General features: G+C 55.9%; 10 protein-coding genes across 10 annotated transcripts; 4 read left to right on the top strand and 6 right to left on the bottom strand.

Annotated features, from left to right (window-relative positions):
• Positions 1–929: 929 nt before the first annotated feature.
• On the top strand, positions 930–1,409 carry QBC33DRAFT_555714 (uncharacterized protein; the record flags this gene model as incomplete). Its single annotated transcript, XM_060429669.1, has 1 exon — positions 930–1,409. One exon carries the CDS (start codon positions 930–932, stop codon positions 1,407–1,409), a length of 480 nt encoding a protein of 159 aa, XP_060287438.1.
• QBC33DRAFT_527272 (uncharacterized protein) lies at positions 1,331–1,847 on the top strand. Its single transcript, XM_060426964.1, has one exon. The coding sequence runs from the start codon at positions 1,467–1,469 to the stop codon at positions 1,695–1,697; it is 231 nt and encodes a 76-aa protein (XP_060287437.1). The 5' UTR covers positions 1,331–1,466; the 3' UTR covers positions 1,698–1,847.
• Positions 1,848–2,653: 806 nt separating this feature from the next.
• QBC33DRAFT_237311 (MFS general substrate transporter) lies at positions 2,654–4,897 on the top strand. The gene is made up of 8 exons (XM_060422886.1): positions 2,654–3,035; positions 3,122–3,217; positions 3,288–3,363; positions 3,436–3,539; positions 3,593–3,633; positions 3,706–4,058; positions 4,119–4,397; positions 4,478–4,897. Exons 1-8 carry the CDS (start codon positions 2,785–2,787, stop codon positions 4,820–4,822), a joined length of 1,545 nt encoding a protein of 514 aa, XP_060287436.1. The 5' UTR covers positions 2,654–2,784; the 3' UTR covers positions 4,823–4,897.
• A 1,933-nt stretch (positions 4,898–6,830) lies between these two features.
• QBC33DRAFT_566668 (uncharacterized protein) lies at positions 6,831–8,810 on the bottom strand (the record flags this gene model as incomplete). Its single annotated transcript, XM_060430463.1, has 2 exons — positions 6,831–8,717; positions 8,775–8,810. 2 exons carry the CDS (start codon positions 8,808–8,810, stop codon positions 6,831–6,833), a joined length of 1,923 nt encoding a protein of 640 aa, XP_060287435.1.
• Positions 8,811–11,055: 2,245 nt separating this feature from the next.
• QBC33DRAFT_236878 (FAD dependent oxidoreductase-domain-containing protein) lies at positions 11,056–13,084 on the bottom strand. The gene is made up of 2 exons (XM_060422884.1): positions 12,452–13,084; positions 11,056–12,388 (listed from the first exon to the last, which is right to left on the bottom strand). Exons 1-2 carry the CDS (start codon positions 12,710–12,712, stop codon positions 11,093–11,095), a joined length of 1,557 nt encoding a protein of 518 aa, XP_060287434.1. The 5' UTR covers positions 12,713–13,084; the 3' UTR covers positions 11,056–11,092.
• Position 13,085: 1 nt separating this feature from the next.
• QBC33DRAFT_236877 (domain found in IF2B/IF5-domain-containing protein) lies at positions 13,086–14,861 on the bottom strand. The gene is made up of 3 exons (XM_060422883.1): positions 14,630–14,861; positions 13,510–14,359; positions 13,086–13,444 (listed from the first exon to the last, which is right to left on the bottom strand). Exons 1-3 carry the CDS (start codon positions 14,642–14,644, stop codon positions 13,275–13,277), a joined length of 1,035 nt encoding a protein of 344 aa, XP_060287433.1. The 5' UTR covers positions 14,645–14,861; the 3' UTR covers positions 13,086–13,274.
• Positions 14,862–14,868: 7 nt separating this feature from the next.
• On the top strand, positions 14,869–15,836 carry QBC33DRAFT_237263 (uncharacterized protein). Its single transcript, XM_060422885.1, has 2 exons — positions 14,869–15,488; positions 15,584–15,836. Exons 1-2 carry the CDS (start codon positions 15,251–15,253, stop codon positions 15,676–15,678), a joined length of 333 nt encoding a protein of 110 aa, XP_060287432.1. The 5' UTR covers positions 14,869–15,250; the 3' UTR covers positions 15,679–15,836.
• Positions 15,837–15,971: 135 nt separating this feature from the next.
• Positions 15,972–17,334, bottom strand: QBC33DRAFT_527255 (marvel domain-containing protein). The gene has a single exon (XM_060426963.1). It carries the CDS (start codon positions 16,942–16,944, stop codon positions 16,441–16,443), a length of 504 nt encoding a protein of 167 aa, XP_060287431.1. The 5' UTR covers positions 16,945–17,334; the 3' UTR covers positions 15,972–16,440.
• Positions 17,335–18,847: 1,513 nt separating this feature from the next.
• Positions 18,848–21,043, bottom strand: QBC33DRAFT_575995 (peptide N-acetyl-beta-D-glucosaminyl asparaginase amidase A-domain-containing protein; the record flags this gene model as incomplete). The annotated part of the gene is made up of 4 exons (XM_060430873.1): positions 18,848–19,048; positions 19,097–20,664; positions 20,735–20,933; positions 20,990–21,043. The coding sequence occupies 4 exons, from the start codon at positions 21,041–21,043 to the stop codon at positions 18,848–18,850; spliced, it is 2,022 nt and encodes a 673-aa protein (XP_060287430.1).
• Positions 21,044–22,018: 975 nt separating this feature from the next.
• On the bottom strand, positions 22,019–22,426 carry QBC33DRAFT_555706 (uncharacterized protein; the record flags this gene model as incomplete). Its single annotated transcript, XM_060429668.1, has 1 exon — positions 22,019–22,426. The coding sequence occupies one exon, from the start codon at positions 22,424–22,426 to the stop codon at positions 22,019–22,021; it is 408 nt and encodes a 135-aa protein (XP_060287429.1).
• Between the last annotated feature and the right edge of the window lie 1,362 nt (positions 22,427–23,788).

The raw sequence follows: 23,788 nt of genomic DNA, 5'->3' as shown, positions 1-23,788 counted from the left end.
ATTATATCATCCCGCCATTTGTCTTCGCTTCTACGACTGCGTTCCATGACACAATGGTCCGGCAGGCATCCTCAAGGTTCGCAAGGTGTACAGGAGTTTGCCAGAACGCCAACAGAGTATCGATTCTTCGCGGCGACTGCCTTGTGCGCGACCGCCATCGCTGCATAATAAGGCGTCGATTCGATCAGCAAGAAGCATAGCAACTAGACTTGAACGATTTAAGAATCCAACTCAGACCTTCATTAAAAGGTTCTGAGGGCCCAAGCAGGGGCCTGAATTGAAAGATTTCAACCATACAGCTAGAGCTGAACAATTCCGAACAGTTAAAGATCAATGCAGGTAATTAGAAGTCACTGCCCAGGGGTGTGGGGCATGGTGGTTGGGTCTGAATGTTAAGGTAGTTTAGACTTTAGAGACAGTGTCCGCGCCCCCCCCCCCGAGCTGCATGCTTTTTGACAAAGGTTCTAGGTTAGTTGTTCATGGATGGTTTCGAGCCTTTTCTGCCGCATACCTCGATAGTTACTCGGAGGAAACTCGAATAGAATAACGTCGAATTTTCAGTACTGGAACCTCATCCAAAGCCAAAGAGCAGCGGCGAGGCCATCTCCGAGAGCGTCCGGCTTCCATCCACCACAAAACAGAGTTTGGAGAGAGTGAATCGCAAAATTACTTTTGCTCAGGGCAATATCCAGTAATCAACAGTTCGGAGATGGCCTGAAAAGGTTGCATACATAAAGAGGCAGACGCCCCTCCATCCCCCTTCGTATTCTCCTCCAAACCACTCACCAAAGCTACACACTTGTTCTCATCGATCAACAAGAGCATTCGAACACTCCGGCATACTCGTCCAGCATACTCACTCACACCAAACAAGCAAATCCCCAAGATCGACCACCTTCAGACAAGTCAAGCCCACAACAAAAGTCACAATGCACACCCCCTTCAAGCTCGTCCTCGCAGCCCTCGCAGCCAGCGCATCATCAGCAATGTTCCTGCCCCCGCAGCTCTCCGCAACCATCATCTCCCCCTCGGACAACATCAGCACCCGCTGGCCCATCAACACGACCTGGCCCGGCGGCATGCCCTGGAGCTTCGAGTTCCACGAGCCCGGCCCGCCCTTCGGCGTCCCCATCTCCATCCCGGCCTTCATCCCCGCCGGGCCCGTCACCCCGCCCGCGACCCCGCGCCCGGCCCCCACCTCCTCGTACACCTTCGCCCGGCCCTTCGGCTGGACTGCCCGCCACCGCGCCGGCGGCGGCACCACAACCACCCTCGCGACCGCCGTCGTCGCCGTCCGCGGAGACGCCAGGTCGCCGCCGCCAACGGAGGCCGCGCATCTGCCCCCCCTGCCGCGGGCGAGAGGTCGTGCTCGGCGTGAGCGACGGGCGCGGGTGCTGTGGAACGCTTGAGGAGAGGGAGGGAGCTTCACCTGGTGAAGAATGGGGGTGTAGGGGAGATGGGATCTGATGGGGTTCAGATGGGTAATGGGTGGTCATAACTGTTACATTGTTTCGCTGTGTCTGGAGTCATTGTGTCAGGCTTTATGGTGTGGTGGGCATTGGAGTCATCGCCTTTTGTTCGAGAAGCATTCGAAAGGTTACGAAAAATGTAAAACGGACATGATAAAAAAACACTTGTGCAGACTGGAGTTGGGAGAAGGGGAGATAATAGGGATAGGGAAGGGCAAGGGAGGCTGAGATGCCATCATGCTAGCATTGCTAGATTTATATATGCTTTGATTGAATAAAATGATAATCCCATGATTATTCCGTCCGTTCTCTCAATACAATACTAATCTGTTGCTGTTGTTGATGTTTTCGAGAGTCTTCAATGTCGTTCAAAAGCCGATGATGGTGTCGTAAGTGGCGGCGCCTCAATCGCGGGTGGCTGCCGCCAAGAGCGGTAGTGCGGGCAGATACTAGTCTTGTTTCGGCAGTCGGAGTGGGTCACCCCAGGTCAAGATCAGGGAACGACGATGAACGAACGATCGTCTGTACGCAATGTCAAATATATGGCTACATAAATTACCTACATCCTATTTGCTTCATCTCTTGTAGGTCTAAGGAATGTGGGACAGACTGGGCGATTACAGCCCAGTTGTATTATTCCATGTGTGCTGTACATACACAACGCCACCTAATTCAAGCTTCACAGCTCCCTACCAGGCGTGCTACCGAAGAGTTGCTCCTCACTCCTCGCTCCTCACACCCCTCCACCACTCGGCAAAAAGCCAACCCATGTCAGGACCTCATCCGTAGCCAATGGGCACGTTGTGCGGTATGTCATGGACCCTAGGACCACCATCGGACCGTTCATGTCGATCCAGCGGAATTAAGGAATATACATGCCGTAGCTTGGTCCCCCTCGGCGGAATGACGGCCGGCTGCAGAACCCTTCCATTGTTCCATTGCACAATGACCTGCCTTCAACCCTTGAACGGCTGGCTCTGGGCCAATGAGCTTGTAGGGGAGGGTGTCATCACCACCATCCCACAAAGTACAGCCATACCCCAGCTCAGGTAGCTTCCCCTCACACACAAACGGTCGATCATTTGGGGACCGTTGAGGGGAAGCAAGCTTTAATGATGGACATAACAAGGGACGGGAGGCGAGGCAGGGACACAATGGAGGGTAGCCGGTAGTATTTAATTACCCAATAAACCCCCGAGCTCTACCTAGTTTTGCGTTCCCGGACTTCGCTACCGACCTTTGGCCTCGAACGTTTTTGTTGCCGCCCAGTCCAGTGTCGAAACAAGCACCGCATCGCACCCGGCGACCACTAGCAATGGGTGACTCTTTAGAGAAGGGCGATCAGATCGCCGAGCTCGACAAGTCCTCCTCGGCCAAGACCGACGCCGAGGTCCCGTCCGAGAAGCAGACGTCAGTGCGAGTGCCATCGCGACTGCAGCCCCCGGCCTTCCTGGCCAACATGTCGAAGGAGGAGCGCCTGGCGCTGGAGACCAAGTTGAAGCGCAAGATAGATCTCAGGCTCATGCCCGCCATCATCGTCATGTATATCCTGAACTATATTGATCGGTAAGCCGACACTCCTCCACGCCCCGAGACATCTAGGCTTCATGAAAACGGTGAGCGGGGGCCCGATTTGGCTAATGTGATACCAGCAACAACATCGCCGCGGCGCGACTTGCCGGTTTGGAGCGGGATCTGAATCTTTCATCGGTTGAGTTCGAGACCGCAGTGAGCATCCTCTTCGTCGGGTAGGTTTTCTTGCTATGTTCCACTGCCAGGATTCGACACCATCTAACTGGGCGGGGGCACCCCATTCAGATACCTGCTGATGCAGATACCCTCGAACTTGTTCCTGAACAAGATAGGGAAGCCGGCCATCTATCTCCCTACATGTGTATGTCAAAGACACCTCGAACCCTGTATGTATGCTGCACATTAGCTCCCGGCCTAACTGCCTGGTCCATAGATGGTCGTCTGGGGAGTCATCTCGACGGCGACGGCGGCATGTACCAACGCTTCTGGGCTACTAGCCGTGCGATTCTTCCTGGGTTTCGTCGAAGCCGCATATTTGTGAGCAGATGCATCAGTTGGACGGTCGTGTTGGCAGAAACTGATTGCTACAGCCCTGGGTGTCTTTACTACCTGTCTTGCTGGTATACGAGAAGTAAGTGACAGTGCTGGAGCTTGTCATAACACAACTCCGATGCCTCGAAACTGACGCAAAAATATTGAACAGCCGAGCTGGGGCTCAGAACAGCCATCTTGTATTCCGGGGCTCTGATCTCGGGGGCATTCTCGGGCTTAATCTCCGCCGGCGTCACCTACGGGATGGATGGCACGAGAGGATTAGGGGCCTGGCAGTGGCTCTTCATCATCGAGGGCGTGGTGACCATCTTCGTCGCCCTGATTTCTTACTTCATCCTGCCGAACTTCCCTCGCACGACATCCTGGCTGACCGAGGAGGAGCGGCAGCTTGCGGCATGGCGGCTCGAGGAGGACATTGGCGAAGACGATTGGATTGACAGAGAGCACCAAACGTTCTGGCAAGGGGCGAGGATGGCTTTCTGCGACCTAAAAACCTATGTTCTGGTATGTCGATCCCTGGGGAAGCAGCGTAGTCCTCCGGGGCAGACACTGACCAACGATTAGATGGTGCTCCTATTTGGCATCGTGGCCAGTGGCAGTGTCACCAACTTCTTCCCGACCGTGGTCAACACATTGGGCTACAGCAAGGTCATATCGCTGCTCCTTACCTCTCCCCCTTACGTCCTTGCCGTCATCGCGACATACATCAACGCCACGCACGCGGATAGGACGGGAGAGCGGTACTGGCACATTACTCTGCCGCTGTGGGTTTCTGTCGTGGCATTCATCATCGCCGCCACCACGAGCCAAGTCGGGCCTCGATACTTCAGCATGATGATAATGGTAAGGGATTCCCATCCCAGGATCCTTTCAGTCCCCACAAACCCCAGAAGTGATGCTGAGAACAACACCCTCCAATGCAGGTCCCAGCCGTCTACACGGGCTACGTCGTCGCCCTCGCCTGGATCAGCAACACGCTTCCCCGGCCGCCTGCCAAGCGGGCCGCGGCGCTCGCCTTCATCAACGCCGTCAGCAACTGCAGCAGCATCTACGCCAGCTACATGTACCCCAAGAGCGCGGGGCCCCAGTACGCCGTGGCCTTCTCGGTCAGCTGCTGCACGTCCTTCATCGCCATCTGCGCGGCGACGGTGCTCCGCATCATCCTGGTGCGGCTCAACAAGAGGCTCGACGCCGGCGTCTTCGTTGAGGGCGCCATCAACGCCCTGCCGGGCGAGGCTGCGTCGCACGGGTTCAGGTTCAAGGTGTAGGACTGCCTCGGCACTCGTGGAGTGCATTGAACATGATGGAAAGGGGGCGACGCAATCCTTTGCATTTCATCCCAGTTAACGGTTATAATTGCCGTCAAATTTCTCCTCTCGGAGCATCTCAGAGCGACAGATAGGTGGTAGTGTACTTCCTATCTATTGAGGACGGAGCGCAAACTCAAGAATACACGTATATCTAATGAAAATTGTCGGCACTGATATAAAAGAACCAACCGTTCGGTGTCATCTCTCCCGCAAGTATCTCGAATCCCCTTTGTTATGGTTGGCAAGTAGTGTAGGCCGATTATAGAGCTGCACACGGCGCGCTCTGTGTGCTGGTCAACCTCGTCTGCCTGGGCTGTCGATGTCGACCGGTCCCCCCTTCGTCCCCCGTTCGTGTCCGTCATTTTCTTGTTCCCCGCCGTCTTGGCGGATAACATGAGTTACCCAGTTCGAAAATTATGTTTCTCTTTCCTTTTTTTCGCTGTGCAATATCTGCTAACGGGTGATGGTTTGTCGTCAAAATAAGCCCGCTGCGGGAAATCATCTCTTTGGCATCCGGGCCGTCCTTGCTTCCACTCGGTCCAATCTGGGCATCCCGGCAACCACATGCAAACATAAGATTACCTATAGCTGTATGCAGAAACCGAAGTGCTGAACCCCCAACTCCGTCATAGATGAACTGTGCCGCCGTCATCCTCGTCGCGCCGCTCTATTGGTACGTATGCCCACGGCAGCAGCCACTACATTTACATCGGCCCGCAGCCCACCGCCCCCATCAGAGCGTGATCAAAGTCGTTGCCCTTCAGCGTGGGTTGCCGCCGATGCGATGATACTCCCCAGTGCCAGTCGGGGGCTAGCCATGGCATGCACACCGACACCCCAGTGGCTGAAGGATGAAAAGAAATAAAATATACGCATGTGATGCTGGCAGTCCCTATCCCAAGCCGTAGGCCAGCCCCTATCTTTCTCTCCCGGTTATCTATTCTCCCGACCACCGGGTGCCGGCTCGGTCACAGGTCTCGCTCCTCGCCCCCCTTCCCTCCTTACCTTTCCCCCCAAACGAGGTCCTATCCCAGGTTGGCTTCTGTCGTAGAAGATACGGCAAGTAGACGCATGTAGTCTCTCGCGTAGCCAGCCAGCCACCAGAACCGGCCGAGTAATCAGCATCATATATCCATTCCCATCAAGAGCCTCAGGCGTTGCGCCTGTCGTCCGCCCTAATGAGCAAGCCGTCTCTCGACCGGGAATGCCTTCACGTCACAGCAAACACAAGCCACACACACAAACGCACACACACAGAAGGTACGAAGGTTGTTCTCACCGGTGACCGCATTTATTAAATGTACTTATTGCCCAATCCACATCTGGCGATGGCGATATCAATCCAGGCTGCCTGTTGCTTAACCTAAGAGACTAGGAACAGAAGAAGAAGAAAAACGCAGAAGAAAACGCCGAAGCAAACAAACATGTCAATGCCGCCAACAATGCAGTATCGCCAACTCCCCTCCTCTCAGTATAACCATGGTCATTTTCATTATCATCATCATCAGACGGAGGGCAAAGCAAGAAGCAGTAAAAAAAAAAAAACCGAAAAACAGCCAATTTGAAAGAATAAGGGAAAAGAAAAACAGAAACAAAAAAGCCAAAGTCTATGAAAACGACGTACGAGAAACAATGCAAAGGTTCATATCCGTCGTGACGAAGTCGAGATGGTGACCTCGACATCTTCTCATCAGATGAAAACCCCACTCCTGCACTTCCCTCTCCCCCTTTTTTCCCACCTTTTTTTTGTTTTACACATTTTTTCTCCTCAGTTTTCCATTTCTCCTCTCCTCAAAACCTCCCTCATCCCATATTACATCGCTTCGCTCGCAGTCCATCCACAACATCACGAATCCTCCGCAGCCGACGACGGGCCATCATCATTGCCATGATCCTCCTCGCTCACCCGACCTCCCGCACTCGCCATCCTGGCAGCAACCTCTCTGGCCCGCCCGACGACGGCTTTCTAGGCGCCGGCCTGGTGCCGCTGGTGGCCCTGCTGGCGCGCGTACCGGTTCGCCTGCCGCGCTCGCGCCGCGAAATGGTAACCCGGCTCGAACGCCTTGCGGTACTCCAGGTACGCCTCGTACTGCTGCTGCTTGATTGGGTCGTGGCCGCGCGGCTTCTTGGTGACGGGGAACACGGCGGGGGCTAGTGGGATGGGTGGGGTGGCGATACCCATGGGTGCGGGGGCCGGGAACATCGGAGGTTGCATCATGGGAGGCGCAGGGCCCATGGCCGCGGGGGGGTAGTGTGGGACGACTGGGGGAAGCTGGGGGGCCATGTTGAAGCCCAAAGGAGGCGCGATGGGCATGTTGGGCTTGTTGAATCCTGGAGGAGGGCCGATGGGGAGTGCCTGGGGCTGCGGCATGAAGGGCATAGGAGGGCATCTCCGAGGGTTGGCGTTGAAAGGATTGCCGTTGAACATGGGCGGGGAGGCGATAGGTCCCATTGGGCCAGGAGGAAACATGCCGAAGTTGTTGAATGGCATTGGCGGAGCTACCGGGGCGTGGAAGTTGTTCATGTGCGCCACGGGTGGTGAAGGAGCCATGGGAGGCATCATGGGACCCAGGCCGGGAGGAGGGACAAGGCCGGGAGGAGGAGCAAGGGCAAAGTGGCCAGGGCCGTTGGTGGGGCCACAGTTGCTGAAGGGCGGAGAGAGCTCAGGGACGGGGCCAAAGGAAGGGGGAGGGACACAAGGGTCGAACTTGTCCATGCCGAGGCGCGCGAGGCCAGCCTTGTCCACCGTCTTGAACTCGGCGGCCAAGGGGTTAAGTTTCTTCGAAGGGCTCTCGCTCGCGATGCCCGAGTCGCGCTTCGAGTTGGGCGATTTCTCATCCCCAGAGCTGTCGTGCCTCTTGTGCGTGCCTTCAGTAGAGACATATCCCGAATCTCCCGAGACCCTGGCGCCGATGGCGTGCTGCCATCCAACCTGCTGTTGGTACATGGCGTCAACCTCCTCACCGTTTTCGGCAACATTAGAGGCAAGGTCGGAGTCCTTGGCTCGGATGGCGATGATGGCCGGGTCGTTGGCCAAGAGGGTGGTGACCGGGCTCTTGTCCTCGTTGTGGCCCTTGGTGAGATCGGAAGAGGTGGCCGAGGCGAGTTGGTTCAGTCGTTCCAGCATCAGTCTAAATCGATCCCTAGCGGCTTGGTCGACCTTGCGGGCACGATGGGGGGATTCTGCCTCGACTCCGCCGATTCGGTCGATAGCCGGATCTTCCTCCATAAGGGCGGCCGCATGCTTCTCCTTGATCATTCGATCGTATCGAGTGCCGGCATTCTTGGCCAGATACTCCGGGGAAGTGCTGATGGAGCGGCGGATGTCTCGGATGTTAAGGACACGACGAGTGTCCTCGATGTCCGTGTCCTGGGACGAGCGGCGGAGGCGGTGCGGGTTCTTCGCGACCTTCAACTCGCCGAGCGAGAGCGGGGACGAGGAGCCCGAGGAGATGTAGGCCCTCTCGATGGGCGTGACATCCAGAGCAAAGGCGGTGGGCAGAGTGATCTCGCGGCCATCGTGATCAACGACGACAATGGGGCTGAGGCCATTGACCCTGATCTGGGTGATGTCGGTGGTCTCCTCCGTGGAGAACTCGGTCTTGGCAGGAGGAGCGGAGCTGACAGCACCCCAAGGAGTCATATCCTTGTTAGGGCGGCGATAATCAATGGAAGAGACGGGCACACCAGTCTCGATGACGAGAGCATTGTCGGAAAGCTTGGCCGCCTCGTGGGCGGGGACGATGGTATTGTGGGTGTCGTCGCCCAGGACAGAGACAGAAGAGGCATCCTTGCGCCAATCAGTGCTCACCATGGCATGTTTTCCCTTGGTCTTGGTCCCGACAGACTTCTCCTACAAGTTTGTCGTGGTGAGCGGACTAGGGAAAACAGGGGCCATGTGGCGATCAACACCGTTGGCAAGCATCGAAATGTTGACGGCAGGCATCGTTATGGTACTGCGGGACTACCTGTCAGTGACAATTCATACCAAGGCTACAATGGGTATCACGTACGATATCGTTGCTTGTAGTGGCAAGAATAAGTAAGGTTCAGGTGAGGAGTCTCGTAGACCTGGATATGTTGTGGTCAGCAACTACGATGTGAATGCAAAAAGTGGGAGAAAAAGATTTGTCCTCGACAGTCGTGTGGACAAGTGATTGCAATGCAAAATTTGATGCTAAGGGAAGGGAAGTGGCTGCCGCAGGTGAAGAGCGGCGATGGGAGACAAGAAGTGATGATGGGGAAAATGCGATAGTGAAGCCTGAGTGGTTGCAGCGGATAGGAGGGCTTGCAGAGAAGAGAGCGATTGCAGAGATGATGATAATCGTGCAGGAAAGTGTGGTTACAGATGATAGAGAGGTTGCAGAGCAGGAAAGTGATGAAAAAATCTGAGTGGTGATGGGTGATAGGTGGTGGGTGGTGGGTGGTGTGTTTTCGGGGGAAAGGGGTTGGCTTCCCAAGGGCAGGGCAGTCAGGGACGGTGAGGAGTTTTTATTTTTTTGTGGGCGAACAAAATAGATATATGTACTCACCAGTTCAGAGATTCGTTGGAAGAATGGTAGTCCGGTCTTTCTAAGGGGTTAAGACCTGGGGTGTCGTGAAGCTGAGCTGGATCTGATATTGATCGAGGTGATACCTAGTGGTAGTCAGTCAAGGCAAAAAAGGTATGCAAAATTTTGCATTGATAGACAAAACTCACAGGAAAAGAGGTCCGGTAGGTATGGTTGAAGAAGGCGAGAGCTTGAGGTATCAGAGCTAGATATTGATTCTTTGTGTGCGGGTTCTAAGTGTGAAGAGGTGATCAGTCGTGATAGTTCGCCCGCAAGTAAAAGGGGATGAGGGGGAAAAGGGGAGCACTTACACTTTGAAGATCGCACGCAAACGGTAGTCTGATAGCTGCGGAGCAGTAACGGAGATAATTCTTGCTGGAATCTCGTATTGTTCTGTGGTACTTGGTGTCAGGGTTGAAGAAATGAAACTCGGAAGAAGGTTGGGGGTCGGGTGTTCGTTCAGGAGGGAAGGATGGTTGATATTTTTTGTGGGTGAAGTTGGCCAATGCTTTCGCCTAGGAGAGATGTGGGCAGTGGGGGATATGTGATTCCTCGAGTAGTAGGAACAGATTCGGAGTGCAGTATGATGAGGGTAGGAGAATCTAGAGAACTGTCATGCCCGGGGGAGAGGAGGAGTACCGATTACCGATCCGTAGAAACGCACCGTTAATATCAAGAGGCAGTATGCTCGGAACCTGGGGCAGAGGGCATCAGTATCTGGCAGCATATGTGTGTTCTTCATCTCAAACGGTTTGCCCAGTTTGAAGGAGGCGATTGAGGCTGAGACAGTCGTCAGGGGCTTACTCACTTATTTTATCTCTCGCACTCTCAAAGCTTTCGTAGCACAAGGGAGTTGTTCTTGACACTTCAGACTGCAAGATTCGTTGTTTGGTGATGTTGAGAAATCAAGCAGACACTTGAAAAGATGAGTGGGTGGTCAGGTGTGGTTGTGGTTTGCTTGGTGACAGGGGGTGGCAAGGCTGACGGATATCGGGTCAAATCGAGGGAGGGATCCGGTTCACACAACGCACATCAGGGTGGTAGAACTTGTCCTCAGAAAAAATTGTCGCTCCAAAACATCGCTTTGTGTGCCTCTAGGTAGAAGAGATGCCGTAAAGCTGCGAGAACAATAGAGACAATAGCCAAAAAGGGTGGGCATAGGATCTGACTCCCACTTGCGCTTCGATGATGCAGAAAGAGGAGATCCAAGATCACGATGGACGCGCCGGGGTTTTGGAGTATTTCAAAATAACAAGATGCGACGCGCCTCGTGTTTGGGAAGGAGAGTTCCAATGATCACCATGGCAGGAGCGTTCACAAAATCACGCCAATCCTGCCAACTTGGTTCCCTGCTCCTCCCTTCCCCACCTAGGATTTTGACAAGCTGCCATCGTCCTTGCCATTGCACCTCCATATCCCTTCCTCCTCTTTACCATCAGTCGAGGAACCTTGGACCCCAACTGCCCTCAATCTCAAGACCAGGCAGGCACAGAAAAAACACCAAGGCTGAGCAACACCCTCCCATTAATAACGTAGCAGGACAACGACAACCTCATCGTCGCAGGCTTCGACTATCCTTGATATATGGGTGGCAATTCAACTGACTGACTTTGCAGAGGAATCAATCAGCGGTCACGGTCATAGCAATGTCATTGCCGTGTCTGCCCCGATCACAAACCTAGGCCTCCTTCGACGAGCTCAGAAACTCGGAGAGCATCTCAACAAGGCCTTGCTTCTGCATCTCAGAGACTTCTCCGAATCTGCTCCTGGCCGACTGGAGCCGCTCATCAGTAAGACGAAACTCGACCGGCAACGCAGCCCAATACGATCCCTCGATATCGCAGTCCACAATTTGCTGAATCACAGCGCGGGCACATAGCGCGGCGGCAGGCATGCCGTGGCCGGTATACCCACCGCAGATCCACAGCCCGCCCTGAGCGCCACCCCCACCGAGGCTCTCCGGCACCGCGCCGACCCAGGGGCTGTGGTCTCGGCTATAGCCCATGATGCCCGTCCACTCGAAACTAGCTTCCAGGAGCTTGTCCTCGTCCCCGTGAGGCCCAGAGTGGTCCGTGGCAGGGTGTCCCGGAGCCAGATCCAGGGGTGGCGACAGCTGCCCACGAAGCCACCTGGAAACGGGCTCTTCGATGTCATCGTCCCGCCATTCCCCGACCGCGAGGCCCTTCGCGCACTGTCTTCCCCCACCGAAGATGAGCTCTCCGGCGGGGATCGGCCGCTGGACTAAATAATCATCCCTGTTCGAGGCAGACTTTGGCTGGTTCCCGACGAATACATACGAGTGGTCCAGCTTCGCCGGCGCTCCTTCTTTTTCTCCTCCTGGGCCCTTCGGTGGTATCAGTGCCGCGATCTGCCCCCTCGTGGGTACGATAAGGTCGGTGAAAGCCGGCAGTAGCCGTGACGTATAAGCGTTTGTGCAGAGGAGGACCGTCTGCGCGGTAATACGGCCACGCGGCGTGGTTAAGATCCACCCATGGCTGTCCGGGCTGTCTGTGGATGATCCCGACTCTTGCCTCTGTAGCCGGGTGACAGGCGTGTTCGTCTGCAGATTGAACCCCTCCGCCGGGAACTTGTCGAGGAGTTGCTCCAGGACCCAGGCCACCAGCTTGTACGGCCAGAGGGCTGCCGCGTTCTTCTGCACAATGGCGCCCTTGGCGTTGGGTACGCGGAGCGATGCGAGCGTCGCCCCCTCCCCTCCACTTCCCGAGTCAGACGGCCTGACAACCTCGACCTGAGCTGCGAGCTCTGGGTGCCGTTTCTCAAGGTTCTCAACGGCCGCAGTCGCAAGCTCGAAGATATCTTCAGTCAGAAAGGTGTGCACTCCTGTGAGGGTGACCCAGTCACAGGGAATATTGTTCTCCTGCACAAAGTTCTTGAGGAAGAGGTACGTCTCCAGCTCAAACGCCGCCACAGCAGGGGCCGAGGCATATACAATGGGTTGGCAGTGACCACCGTTCTGTTCTCTCGGTTAGTTCCACCGACGAGCACCACATTGATTGCGGCTTGCATGGCCACGTACTCGTCCTGTTGCGCCCCAGCAGGCCTCCCTCGCCTCAAGCATGACGACCTTCGAGCCGCTAGCCTTTCCATGCTTGAGGAAATGGGCGGCAAATGCACCCGTGATTCCACTTCCGACAACGACGATGTCTGCAGTCTCCGGCAGGTCTGCCGTGGTCCGGTGGCCGAGTAATTTCTCCGAAGGTTCCTTATGCCAGTACGACTTGGTAGAATTGGGGACAGGCAGGCCAGACTGGCCGTCAATCACTTGTCGTATTGTCATTCTTGGCGTTCATTGGATTCACAGGTATTTGGCACACTGATAAGTTAAGGTGGAAGGGAAGGCGGGGTGGGAGTGAATCATGGGAGCTCTTTAACACAATCAACTTAGGTAGGTAGGTGGAGGATTCAGGTGGATAGTGATTCCTCATCTGGATCTGTGGCTACAGAAATGAAGACTGCCCACTTAAGGCACGCAAGATTTATACAGGATACAAAATGTAGGTACCAGGCGGGGTTGGATGCTGATGGAGGATGGATGAAGGAGGAAGGAGCAGATTGTACCTCCGTAAAATGAGGGGCCAACTCCACTCTGTTGCTTGCACATGCGTCACAGTAGGGCTGAGGTTGAGAGAGAAAACGCCTCACAAGCAGTGCAGAGGCAGCAAAGAGGCAGCGTAGGTAACCAGTGAGCCATTCCCTAGGAAACAATGATAATATATCTTGATGATTGCTATGTGGTCGAGAGCCGTTTCCATCAATGCAATGACCGAAACTCCACACCCTGTGCCGTGTCATTCACTTCTTTTTATAGGGAGTCAATTTTAGAACACAACTTTTCCCGTCTAAGCCCTCATCTTCCTCCGCTTGCCGACCTGGGCAGAGAAACCAGTCTTGATAGCCGTGACGGAACGACGAGAGCCACACGAGTTGCATGTAATGAAGTACAGACGATTCTCTCCCTTGTTTAGCTCCGTATCCGGAGACCGGCACGTCTTGCACGTGACGTATTCAACTGGCAGAGGAGTCAGCAGACTGGACTGACAGTCACCTGGGGAAAGAGGGAGGGGTTCAACTTACTGATGTACTTGCGAAGCACGTTCTCAATCTGCTTGGCCTGGAACCGGCCCTTGATAATCAGCCGCCTGCTACCGTCGACGCTGCCGCTTGTGCCCAGTTCCGCGAACAGGTAGGCAGTGACGTGCTCGTCCGTCCGCTTCATGCGCTTGCAAATCTCGCTGATGTTGGCGAAAACGGTCTTCTTGTTGCCTTCGCGGAGACATTGAGGCGGGGGGATCTTGTAGCTGCGCGAACCGCCCAAGGCATGGTCGGGGTTCTTCTCGGACAGCAGCTGGAAGAACCGCAGGAGCAGTGGGTCGTAGTTGATGGTCGTGGTCTCGGAATGCTCCCAGATACCAGTGCCCTTGTCCATATCGCCGTCCTGCTCCTCTCCCTCCTGGGGACCCTCTTCCTCCTTCTCCCCGAGCTGGAGAGCCTCCAACTTCTTGGCGAACTCGTCCTCACCCTCCTTGGTGGTCTTCTTCTTCTTCTTTTTCTTCAAGGTCAGGTCCAGGCCAGCGTCCTCTCCAGCAGCGGTAGCGTCGTCACCGGCAGCGTCTGGAGCGTCGGCGCCGTCTTCCTCGTCCTCGACCTTCTTGGCCTTCTTCTTCTTCTTCTTCATTAGCGACAGGTCGAGGCCATCGGGTTCGCCGGCGCCTTCTGCAGAGCCGTCAGCAGGTGCCTGAGAGGCATCGGCAAATGCCCCGAGGGCGGCTGACAGCGGCGGCGTACGGGGCGTGTGCGACAGCGCCGTGTCCTTGGTGTCGTCGTTGGGTGAGGTGACCATGGTGACGTTGCCGTGGGCGTCGACTTCCAGGTGCTCGTCGGTGAATGTGACTGATCTGCGGGCCTTCCGCCGTTGGAGTTGTTCCTGAAAAGTTAGCGACGGAGGGCAACTATAACGGGCAATGCTGATTGACGAATTTGATGATCAAGCAAAGCAGAATTCCGATTCCGAAGCTCGAAGGAAAAGGGCGACGAAAGACGGGAAAATAGATAATGAAAGTTGGCAGAAAGAAGTATGAGTCGCCGTCGAATGGTGCGGTGGGGTGGGGCAAAATTGAATAAAGAAAATGGGTTTCCATGTTTGAGCTGGGCAGGCTTTTGCGGGGGGTTAAATCCAGGGTACCTAGATACTTACGTCGGGCGCATCCATACTCTCAACACGAGTTTCCTCCAGTTTCCAGCTGCGCGTGGTTAATGTCGTCCAGCAGGGCGATGTGATGTGGAGATTATGTAGACCTGGCTACCGCTGGCAGATCCGACTTTGGGGGAAAATATAATCGACGAGGAGGCGAGGTTTGTTTGCCTTCTCGGATTGCTGGCTCGCTGGTGTCGGAGAGCCTGAGGTTAATAGGTGACTCTAGCAGTGCGTCGTAGTCACCTGATATCCTAAGCACTCGCTGGCAAAGATGGGCCAGTGGGCAGCCTGCATCCCCAAGGTTTTGTGGGCCACCTATCTGGTGCCCCACGCCGAATCGGCCAAACAGCCATCTCTACAACATGGCATGAACTACGAATAGCGTCCCTGTCCGATACCAAGTCGAGGATAGCTTCCCGGCCCATTCTTCTATTACGTCAATGCTGCGCTCACAACCAAGCCTCACGATCCCGTGCAGCCGGAGGTTCTGACAGTTCGAACTCCCTCAGACCACCAACTCTTCCGTTCAGCTTGGTTGAAGCCGACACCGCTTTCGATCCCCGACCCTCCAACCTACCTGGCCGCCAAAAGTCGCCCTCGAGCCTCGGTGCCGGCCCCGCCATGTCTGCTTCCGAATCATTCGTCATTCCGGACCGCTCGGCGTGTTCGGAGGACAACGATGACGTTGACTCCCTCCCGTCAATTTCCAGCGGTGTGCTCGATTCAGAGGACGACTCGGAGGACGACTCGGACGCGCAACAAGAGTGGGAGGCTAGCCTGGAGCAACTACAGCTTCTCCTAACCATGGTGCTGATACCCTTTGCGGGCAAGTACTTTGGCCGCAAATTCGCCTATTGGAGTGAGCCCCTGCCCATCCTCTTTCCCATCCTCCTCCCCATTCCCCTCCATTGTCACGTCTTGGCTTCCGATCCGAACCAACTGACCTTCCTACAGGCTGGGCGAGATACATGGAATGGATGTACGACGTCGAAGTTAGGTGGACGAGCAAGAAGGCCTTCAACGCGGTAGGAGTTGCGGCGACGTTGTGAGGAAAGCTCATCCTCGGTGCTTCTTGAGAAGCTAGATCTGCACTTGCGAACATACGACCCACACATCTAGACGGTCGACGGAGTCCGAAGGAATACACTGCAATCTCGTCGTTTGAACGGGGGAGGAGCACACTAGGTCGATATCATCGGATAGTCCTGTCGCAACTGGGAAGAATAGGAGGCCAATACGTTACCGCCTGGATACCACCATGAGGTTCATCATCGGCAAATACGCGCGAGGGTTGGGTCCCCTTCCTAGAGAGGTTGTCGGCGTCGGAACGTATATACAAATTCGCATGCCCAGTCAGCCATGAAGTCGATCTTGTACACAAATAGTCCATCCCGAATCAAGGCTATTGGATATTCCTTTACTTGAATTGATTGTGCTATATATCGCAGCTCTAGCCCTAGAGTGGTATACCTGTTCCCTATCCACGGCCCGAGGCTGGATATAATTACTCGGATCATCCAATCCCATCCGTCATATCAACATAGACCATAATTAGACGTACAAAACAGGTTCCCTTTGAACCAAGTTCCAAGTGTGCCTCCAAAACGCCGATTAGCCCCCCAAATCCTATACAGCTTTCTTCCGCATTAGTGCGCCACTCGGCCAGCGACATCCGCTCCCCGCGAATGATCACTCCCGCCCTTATGAGCCGGACAACTAGACGAGAGGCTTGGCAAGACGAAGTGATGAATTGGGCATGTATGCGACAACATGGCAGCCCGTGGGATGGGGATGAACCCGACGCTCCCCGCTCAAACGCGGACCTGCGACATGGTCGGGCGGGAAGACCGCATGCTGCCGCCCATGCGGCGGAAGCCGATGGCGGCGAGGGCCAGGCTCGCGGCGAACGAGGCGAAGAGGAACCACATGAATGCGGTGCTGGCCTGGATCTCGCGGCAGCGCTTCTCCGTGTTGGAGCTGCCGAAGCCGATCCAGCCGGAGCCCTTGTTGTGGAAGTTGCCGCCGCAATTGACGGCGGTCAGCTTGGCGGCGAGGACGACGGCGCTGATGAAGGTGAAGAGGACGGCGAGGCCGTCGAGGACGATCATGGCGACGGGGATGGCGATGGATTCGATGAAGGCGGCCACCAGGCCGTAGAGAAGCGCCAGCCACGAGAGCACGGCGACGAACATGGCGAAGTTGATGCTCGCCATGTGGCCGTTGCGGTTGTTCGCGATGACATTGCCGATGAGCGCGGTGATGAGTAGCGTCCACAGGAACTGCAGGGCCCGGATGAGGATCTGTATAATCTCCATTTTGGCGATTCCGAGATTTCTAACTGCGCGGCTTCGAGAAGCTGTGTGGAATTCCGGCGTCCAAGGTGCCCGAAGCTCTTCAGAGTAGGTAGTAGTTGCTTAACAGCGAGAGTATGTGCCCGGATAGAGTCTCGAGATATTGGTCTCTGTGTTCGCTGGAGAGAAACGGAAAGAGGTTCGAAGTCTGTGGCTGTGCTCTCTGTTGACGGTAAATGTTCGTTGCTGTTGTGTACGTCGAATCTTGAACCGATGTGGGATGTCAACAAGGGATTGCGAATATGTCAATCAAACTGAACGTGGTAGGGGTTTGAGAGACAGAGCAAGTGCAAGGGGATGGAAAATAAAGTCCAGAGGCGGGTAGTGTGAGGGAATATACACTGCAATGCTTGGGCATAGGCGACGTATTATGGCTCAATCATTCGATGATGCTTTCTCTGCCAGGGCGATCGGCAGATAAGGTGGGGCCCGATGACCTCACAGGCTTCCAGGCTCAGAACGTCACGACATTCAGCGCTAAAACAAAATAAAAGAGAAAGAATGGGTCGAGTGCTTGGCTGACCGGAGCCAGCAGAAACAAATGCCAGGCCAATGACTCTAGCTATAAACTTATTACTATCTGACTACGTAGTACCAAACTGTCCCCCTGAGGCGTAACGCCAGGAGTGCCGCAACAAATCGTCAACAAAATCTTCTCTCATCCAACAGCTTAAGTCCAGGGTGGCGATGCGGTTTCCGTGGTGAAGAGCCGGCAGGCCGCGGGACGATACCCTGCATTGCCTGCACAGACGTCAGTATATCCTCACCTACAATTGGTCCTCATGCAACCGTTGGCGGGGAGCCGGGGTAGCACACACCTCCATTTTGGGTCACCTGCCGGGGCAGCGCAGATCTGCACTATGATTCGCCCGCATCAACACCCTCGGCCTTCGATCCTTGGGAAGCCACGACCTTCTACCGTCCAGTCCAAGCCTTCGCGCCTGTTGACACGAAACACCCTGCAAGTTGCGGCGGAAGAGAGGCTCAAGTGCGTCAAGATACCAGGCAGGGTGACAACTACAGGCCACAAATGTCCACAGCTGGGACGCTAATACACCACTTTAGATTGTCTCCCTTGACTCCACCGCCGCCGAGAGGCCCCGCCGTGGCTGCGACTGTTCCGGGAGGCCCGGAGGCAAGTGCACTCACTACATAATTTACCTACTATGTAGTATGCGTATAGCGTAATGCCATTTCTCCCTTTTGCGTCTAATCTGTACGCACTGCTCCTGGTGTACTCGAAGCAGATCTGTGGAGCCCCTGTTTTTAAGCACATCCCCAGATTCCTTCCTATCCTAGTGTAGATCTCGTGACTCCCTGTCGTTGAACACCCAAGTCCCAAATCACCTGATGTCATCGAGACGCAGTTATGCGTCCTTAATGACCCTAACTACCCCGTTAGTGATAATATACGCGTAGAGCTTCTCGGTAGGGGGTCTTCACATGATTTTCTTTCGGACTGTCGCAGCCGAGCCAAGCCATCAACACCCCCAATATTCGCCAAGACATTCACACGCAACGACCAAGGAAGAAGCCCCGGCGAGCTATCCCAGGGTCGCAGCACCGTGCCAGTGGGACACACATCATGGGCCTAGGTCACCTAAACAAGGGTTCAGTGGCAAGAGTAATTGTCCAGATAGAAGCACAAGGAGTCTCACTTCAGATATTTGAGTGCACACCTCTAGAGATACCCTCGCAAAGGTGAGACGTCTCCATACTGGCAGCGCTCTGTGGGATATGTTTGCATAGTAAATGGTACCAACAGAGTGATCATTAATCAGACACCTACTTCCTGACTTGAAACCCCCCAAAAAGAAGTCCATCCGTGACCGTCAGCCATCCAATAGACATCTACGTACCTACGCACCTACTCAACCCCCACCGCCGCCCTCCCCATGAACACCCTCGGCCCCCTCCCGCCGCCAGCCGGCGCCGGCGCAAACAACATCGCCGGCCCCGCCTCCCCGGGCGTCCCACCCTCGACATCCCCGCCGGCATCCCTCCCCTCGATGCGCACACGGTCGTAGACGACGGTTCCGTTGACGGCGGATACGTGGCGGAAGAACAGCTCCACGCCGCCGCCACCACCATCACCACCGCTACGGTCGTAACTAACATCGCCGACGTCATCACCGTCACCGTCACCGCCCACCCCGGAGGAGAAGCGAAACACCTGGGCGCTATCGCCGAAGCCCGAGCTATTCTTCCCGTCGCCGGTCTGGAAGAACGAGGCCGTGCCCTCCTTGCTCGTCTCCAGGGTGCTATCTCCGCCGCCGCCAAAGGCCTCGAGGCCCGTGGGGAAGACGGAGGCGCCGCGCACGCGCAGCCTGAGGCCCTGGACGAGGTGGGCCCGCAGGGTCAGGTTCCCCTGCTCCGAGACGTCCGTGGTCGTGTTGGCGAAGAGCGGGTAGCGGTAGTCGGCGCCGTAGTAGGGCACCACATCTGCCGCGCCGTCGTCACCGTCATCGGTGGCCGAGGACGACGACGAGGAGGAGGACCGGTCTGCGCCCTCGACGAGCAACTCGTTAAGCTGGTCGTAGCCGAAGCTGCTGATGTACGCCTTGTTCGAGTACGACAGTTTCTGCGACCAGGAGACGGCGCCGCTCGATCTCTGCGTCACCACCCTGCCGCTAGTGGTCAGCGTGCGCCTGACCTCGGTGGTGTATGCCAGTGTCTCGTTGGTGCCGTTTGAGGTCTGGCCGAGGTGGCGCGAGAGGGTGATGACCGGCGGCCCCACCTCGACGGTCGGCGCGTCCCCCGTGGTGATCGACCCTTCGTCGTCGTCGAGCCAGACGAAGATCTTGCCCGTGACATACCAGCTGTCGCCGACCGTCTCGGTGACGACCACGTCCGAGAAATCGTCGCTGTCGCCGCCGCCGCCGCCGCCGCCGTCGTCGTCTAGGCCTGCGATTCGGATGGTGAACGTGTGCTCGGCCCCGTCACATAGTAGCGGGAGGAAGGGGGTGATGTCGATCTCGTGCTCGCGGAGGTCGAACGCGTCAAGGCCCACGACGGGCCGGTGCAAGCCCGGGACGACGCCGCCCGTGAAGATGACGGGGAACGGCCACTGGACGCCGGCAACCTGCCCGTCGATCAGGACCTGTACCTCGCGGAAGGGGCTGAGGCCCGGGTACTCCCCAGCCGTGGCGTTGAAGGCGTACACGTCGCTCTGCAGCACGTTGCTCCACCAGAACTCCTCGCTCGCCTGCCCGCACGCCGAGACGGAGAAGACGGCGCGCCGGGCGTTCCTCGGGAACCCGGCCACCGTGTTGGTGGCCTCGTCCTCGGGCAGCGTGAACTGGCTGACGGCGTTGGCGGCGCCCTGCCGCTTGGATATGGGGATGACCAGGTCGCTCGGCGGCGCGGCGCCCGACTCGACGTCGCTCGTGAAGAAGGTCGCCGTCAGGGTCGTGTTGAAGGACCCCGTGTACTTGTCGTCGACCAGGTTGCCCAGGTCGAAGATGAGCTTCTGTGGCGACTTCCAGAAATACAAGTAGTGGGTCATGTCCTTCAGATAAACCCAGCGGATGCCGGGCGGGGACGTGGGCTCGGCCGTCGAGGTGCGCCAGACCTCTGTGTCACCAAAGTACATGAGGGCCAGGCGGTCGAATTGTCTGCCTTGGGACGTCACAGTGAAGTTCATGACTACTCGGTTGAATTGACAGCTAGGCGGGGTGTAGTTCCCTAAGCAAACGATGTAAGGCACCGCGCCGACGCGTATCGCAACTTGGACAACCTGAATAGCCAAGCTTACCAATGAAGGGGTCGTTGTAACTCCACGCGAATGTGTGCTCCATCAGCAAAACGGTACAGGATTCCTTGGAAGATGGGCCCTCCTCCTCAGACACGGACGGCGAGTAAATGGCGCCATGGGGTGTCAAGACAGGCTGTGCAACCTGGAAGCACTCGAGAACAGTCGGGGCGGCCGTCGGTGCAGATGAGATGGTGGTCGCCTGGCGTTTGGCAGTAGGAGACTTCGCCTCGAGCCCTTGGCGGCCAGGCCTATTACCCAGCCAGTCCGCAGCAACGATGTCACTTGCAGTCCTGCCCCCAAACCTTTCATCTTGGTCCGGTGCACCCTGTCGCAGAACCGAGCTAAAGGCCAGACGATCACAGAAGGCCGAATGGCCTATCGAGACGCCGACGAGGGCGGTGGTTAGCAAGATCAGGCAACCAAGCAGTCGAAGTCGTATGGCTGGCCGCTGGGGTGGTGATGTAGTCCCATGCCGTACGTCAACTTGCTGAATGCGCTTCTCAAGATCAGAGAAAGACATGGCAGGCAATTGTTGACGCAGGGCAGAGGAGATGACTGCGAATCCGCACAAGGGATGTGGGATGTGGAAGTCGCCGATGACGACTTATTCGGATCAAGGTTGAGGAGAGTCCGTGTGGGGATGAAATCCATTTAACAAAAAATATATTAGACACGGGCAGAGTGTCCCTCGGTGCTCCTCCAAATGCGGCAAAATAAAAATCTAAAAGCAAAACAAGTGGTATCCGAGAATATAACTAATTAACAGCAAGGCCAATTAGGCAACAGGGAGAGGAATCTAATCAATGCAACAACAGGGCTGCATGAACTCATGAACAACATAATCATGGCTGGCGGAGCTCTGGAGATAACACACGCTGCATGTATGCATGTAGTTGTGATATCGGAGAAGCGTCAGGTGGCTGTCCGGCAGCCATCTGGGCTGGCAAATAACAGCAGTCGTTTGACCAAGACCGTCGATTGAAGGCGCCGTGGATGGATGGATGGATGGATGGAAATTGAGGGTCCAGCAGCCTGGCTGTGGCGCTACTCGTGCAGATCGCAGATCGCCTGTGCCCCTGCGGCACAGGTAGGACGGACGGGGGTTTGTTTGTTCTTGCCGGCAGTTGTTGACCCGGGGAGGGAAGGGCAGGTAGTGTAGATGCAATCCGGCGTACGGCCCACGGAAGCGGACAGGCCTGCCGCTGTGGGATATAGGGTTGGTTGGTTGGTTGGTTGGTTGTCCAGGGCCTCTAACCTCTTTACAGCTTCCATCCTCGCCCCGGGTCAAGCATGTGTGTTGTCCCAGTATCTTTTGCGCGCAGCAATAGCCACGCTGTTCCCAGTGAAGCGCACCTGATAGTAGTTGAAGACGGCGAACTCGCCCCTACTCATGATATACGAGTCGGGTCGGGCTTCGACTTTCTTCCAGATCCTGTCGATGGCAGCCTCGAGTATTGCGTTCACGACCGGGTCTTCAGCACCATCGGGGGTGTTTCTCGCAGTGTCCAAAGCCCGAGCTACCACTGCTTCAGACGGTGCCGCCCCGTTCGCCCGGCTGTATTCGCCCATGTTTGGTGTGGGACAAGGTGATGAGAAGTTGGGGGCTGGTGAGTGGAGCTGGGCAATGGCTGCTCGGAGGGCGAGGCCAGACGTGGATTGCTGGTAGTGATCTTGAGGGTGGAGGGAGAGCATGCTGGCTGGATGGGTGGGGGGAGGACGGGTACAAATATATATATATGGAAGAGCAAGAACAAAGCGGTCAGGAAAGAGTCAAGACTGCGACACTGCCCACTGGCACTGGCGCTGACACCGGGTGACGAGATGGCCGGATGGTAATGGCCGGGATTGTGAATGCAATGCTCCAATGGGCTACGCAAGAAGTACAACCGGTGAGATGACTGACAGGTCCTCTTGCTTGGGTCGGTGAGCGGAATCCTGGTAATGGACAGACTCGGGTGGACATGCCGGCTCTTATATGCAGCCATGATGCCCTGACTCCCTTTCCTGGTAACTACCTAACGACATTCCGCACCTGTCCCTTCGAACGAGTGTTAGGGCAGGTACGGAGAGGTGATGGCCCACACGGGAAACCGGGGACAACCCGAATTGTGATTAACGCAAAAAACCCCACGCACCCAGGTGACTGGCAGGGGCCGCAGCTTGTCGTTGGTGTTGGTGGGGCGGGAAGTATCGCCCCGGGGCCTGAAAGTTTTGACCGTGACGCAAGACGCCGGCGCTTTGACCTAATCTAGTAAATTGCCAGAAGACGTCTAGAACATTTGGAAACTGTTGTTTTCGACCATGGAACCCGGCCAAACCAACCTGCGAAGTAGGGAATACACTACCTACCTAAGGTAGCCTTCTCTCCATGGGGGCCGAGTATGACCTAGGTGTCTAGGTGGTGGACGAGTACACTACAACAGTAGAATCCTAGGTCTAGGTGGCTACCAAGGAAGATGGATGTTAGGATGGAATAAGTTCGTTATCTTGTCTCGAAGATCTCCATTTGAGCTAATGCACGTCACACGCCCTGTCTGGTCTGCCCGGAGATACCTAGGTACCAAGGTAGTCTTTCCAACGTTCGCATGCGCCATGGATCCGTTCCAACGACAACGTCCAATATAGGCAGGGCAGATGGGAGAGCCTTCCTGATTCGGCATTTGCCCGAAGAACCGAATGAAGGGCTCGCCCAAGTCGCATGGACTTGGTTCCTTGTTAGGTCGCCAAGCATACCACATTGGCCGAGACCCCCGTTTTCCCTGGATGTTAGGGACAAGTTCGCACATACCTGTATGTATGTCCCACTCCTTCGATCGGACGAGTTCTATGCCACCAGTGCGCTTAGGTGCACGCACAAGTACGAATCAGGCTAGCCCCCTGACGCCAAGCGACGGGAGCACCTAGGCATAGATAGGTTGTCACAGTCGAGTCTAATGGTGGTGAGGTAAGAAAATATGATGAAATGTATCTGTCCACAGGTTGGATCATTCCTGCTTTGAATTTCGCCGAGGCTGATCTAACGTAGCTATGAAACCTCGGTCGGCGGTCGGCAGG

Source organism: Phialemonium atrogriseum (genome assembly GCF_030411735.1).
Source record: "Phialemonium atrogriseum strain 8032-3 unplaced genomic scaffold QBC33scaffold_3, whole genome shotgun sequence".
In the NCBI taxonomy this organism is placed as follows: Eukaryota; Fungi; Ascomycota; class Sordariomycetes; order Cephalothecales; family Cephalothecaceae; genus Phialemonium; species Phialemonium atrogriseum.
Note: the sequence above shows the minus strand (reverse complement) of the source record. Positions and strands in the feature narration are given on the sequence as shown.